This window comes from Pinus tabuliformis, chromosome 7 (assembly GCF_031772625.1).
Source record: "Pinus tabuliformis cultivar Carrire ecotype Pingquan chromosome 7, CPIR1, whole genome shotgun sequence".
Classification (NCBI taxonomy): domain Eukaryota; kingdom Viridiplantae; phylum Streptophyta; class Pinopsida; order Pinales; family Pinaceae; genus Pinus; species Pinus tabuliformis.
This window is the reverse complement of record NC_142293.1, coordinates 1775374413-1775376457: the sequence shown is the minus strand read 5'-3', so window position 1 is coordinate 1775376457 and position 2045 is coordinate 1775374413. Positions and strand designations below refer to the sequence as shown.

The following is a 2045-nucleotide window of genomic DNA, read 5'->3' as shown; positions in this document are numbered from 1 at the left end:
CTCAATGACAATGTAATTCTTCATTCACCACCTGTAGCCAGTCCATGAGTTTTGCAGGAAGAATCAGGCTTCTCCAAAATATTTGTTAGAAAGCAGTCAGCATAGTCATTCAGATCAAAGAGTAGTACAAAAAATGTTTCAAGTGGATATTAAGTGAATTCAACTGATACAAGAGTTCAAAACATTGAGTTGCCAATGGCATGACAAACTTCTGCCATTAAACAATAAGGAGCTTTCTTTCTTTTCATTCCAGTAGAAAGTAAATGCCCAAAGGAAGAGTAACTACAGGTATAACAGTAGCAAGAAGATGGTAATCCGAAGCATCAAAACATTCATCAGAGTTGTTTATTTTCAGCCCAACAGAAACTAAAATGCCCAGAGGAAGAGTTCTTATGTTCAAATAATAATAAAGACAGATATAACAATTCTATGAAGATGGTATTCCAAGCTTCCAGCAAATATGAACTCGTAGACCAGAGAAAGTGACACCCTACAGAGGATAAAATGTGTCAATCTGTCCGGACAATGACATCCGAACTATCCAACAGGAAGTTGCTGTGTACATGGAAATCTCGCAAACTGTATGTAACGTCACCAACGTCTTCGAGATATTTTTCATACGTCAGTCCTGTTAAGGATGGACACAGTTCGAGCAGTAAACTGTCCTTTAGGATGCATTTGTATTGAACATTTCCCTCTGTTTGGATTGTGCAATTTAATTGCAAACTGCGTCGATATGTAGTTAGCTGTTTGCATGTAGAACAGTTAAGTTGGTCCATGATAACTGTTCCAAATGTATCGGCGGGCAGAGAGCAATTGTTACAGATTATAACAAAGGGTTCTGCGTGTATGTCTGCTATAGTCAGCATACCTTTAACCTGGTCCATGTTTCAGTACAAGCCTAGCATTAGATATTGTAATAAAAATGCTAAAAGGATGTTAAATGAACGTGCGTGATTTAGGAGAAGAGGAAATAAAGATTTATAATATATATTTTGTGGAGTATGAGAGGACCTTTGTTGTTGAGGCAAGTAGTTTTCTCAGGTCTCCAAGTACCCTGTCTGAAGTAATGGGTGTAATGAATGTAGATTTGCATGTCCGTAATGAGCCACGTTCTTTGCCTCGGGCAACATTTCGAAACAGGACCATTGGTGCTTCTTGTTTCGAAATTTGTTGTTGGATGGATTTGAAAATTGGCTTAAATGTATTGAAAAGATAGACCTGCGTTGCAAAATGTACTAGTGTTAAATGTAATTGCTTTTAAGTGAACGGTTACTTAAAATGTATAGATGATTTAAATGTTAAAAAGAATAAATGGTTGAATTCGTATATACCGTGGCTTTGTCTTTTTCAGCTGGGCCGTCCTTGATAGTTAGGACATATTGACCAGCTATTTCTTTCGCTGTTGTTACAAGACCGACAACTGTGCCGATTGCAAACTCAGCTGTTGTGCAGGTGAGCTAGTTAATAGTTGTCGTGGGAACAAATCTGTATTCCATACAGATAGGTGGAATTGGTTCCAATATGCTCTTCCCATGCAAAACAAGTATACACGGACAGTCTCCATGGTCGTAGACTGTCTTAGCAGAGACCTTGAAATCTGTAACACAGATTCCCTGGCCAACTAGAAGCTTCGCTTCAGTAGCAGCAATGAGGCTGTGTGGCACATTTAGCGTAATTGTCATATGCCCTTTGCTGTCCACCAGGTCAGCACGTAACAATTCAATTCCGTGGGCTTTGTCGACCAGTGTTTTGTATATCACTAGAACCTGGCCGTGAAAAGTTGTTCCCATTTTCAGCCCTTTTAACTCCTGTATTGTGATTGTTCTACAAAGTTGATGCTTGGCTGCTATCTCAAAAGTACTTTCCTGTTTCTGCTTGTAGAAAAATATTAAAGAATCTGAATTAACATTATGTTTGTACTACAAAACTTGATGTACTTTCCTGTTTCTGCTTGTAGAACAATATTGAAGAATCTGAATTAACATTGTGTTTGTACTACAAAACTTGTAAGAATAGATTTGAAGGTTTTTTAGTTACTTTTT

The 2045-nt window shown here is 37.9% G+C and overlaps 1 protein-coding gene across 1 annotated transcript; it reads right to left on the bottom strand.

Moving 5' to 3' along the window:
- Positions 1-324: 324 nt before the first annotated feature.
- Positions 325-1793, bottom strand: LOC149255442 (uncharacterized). Its single transcript, XM_089455043.1, has 4 exons — positions 1553-1793; positions 1335-1444; positions 1015-1221; positions 325-878 (listed from the first exon to the last, which is right to left on the bottom strand). The coding sequence occupies exons 1-4, from the start codon at positions 1791-1793 to the stop codon at positions 510-512; spliced, it is 927 nt and encodes a 308-aa protein (XP_089311169.1). The 3' UTR covers positions 325-509.
- Positions 1794-2045: the final 252 nt, after the last annotated feature.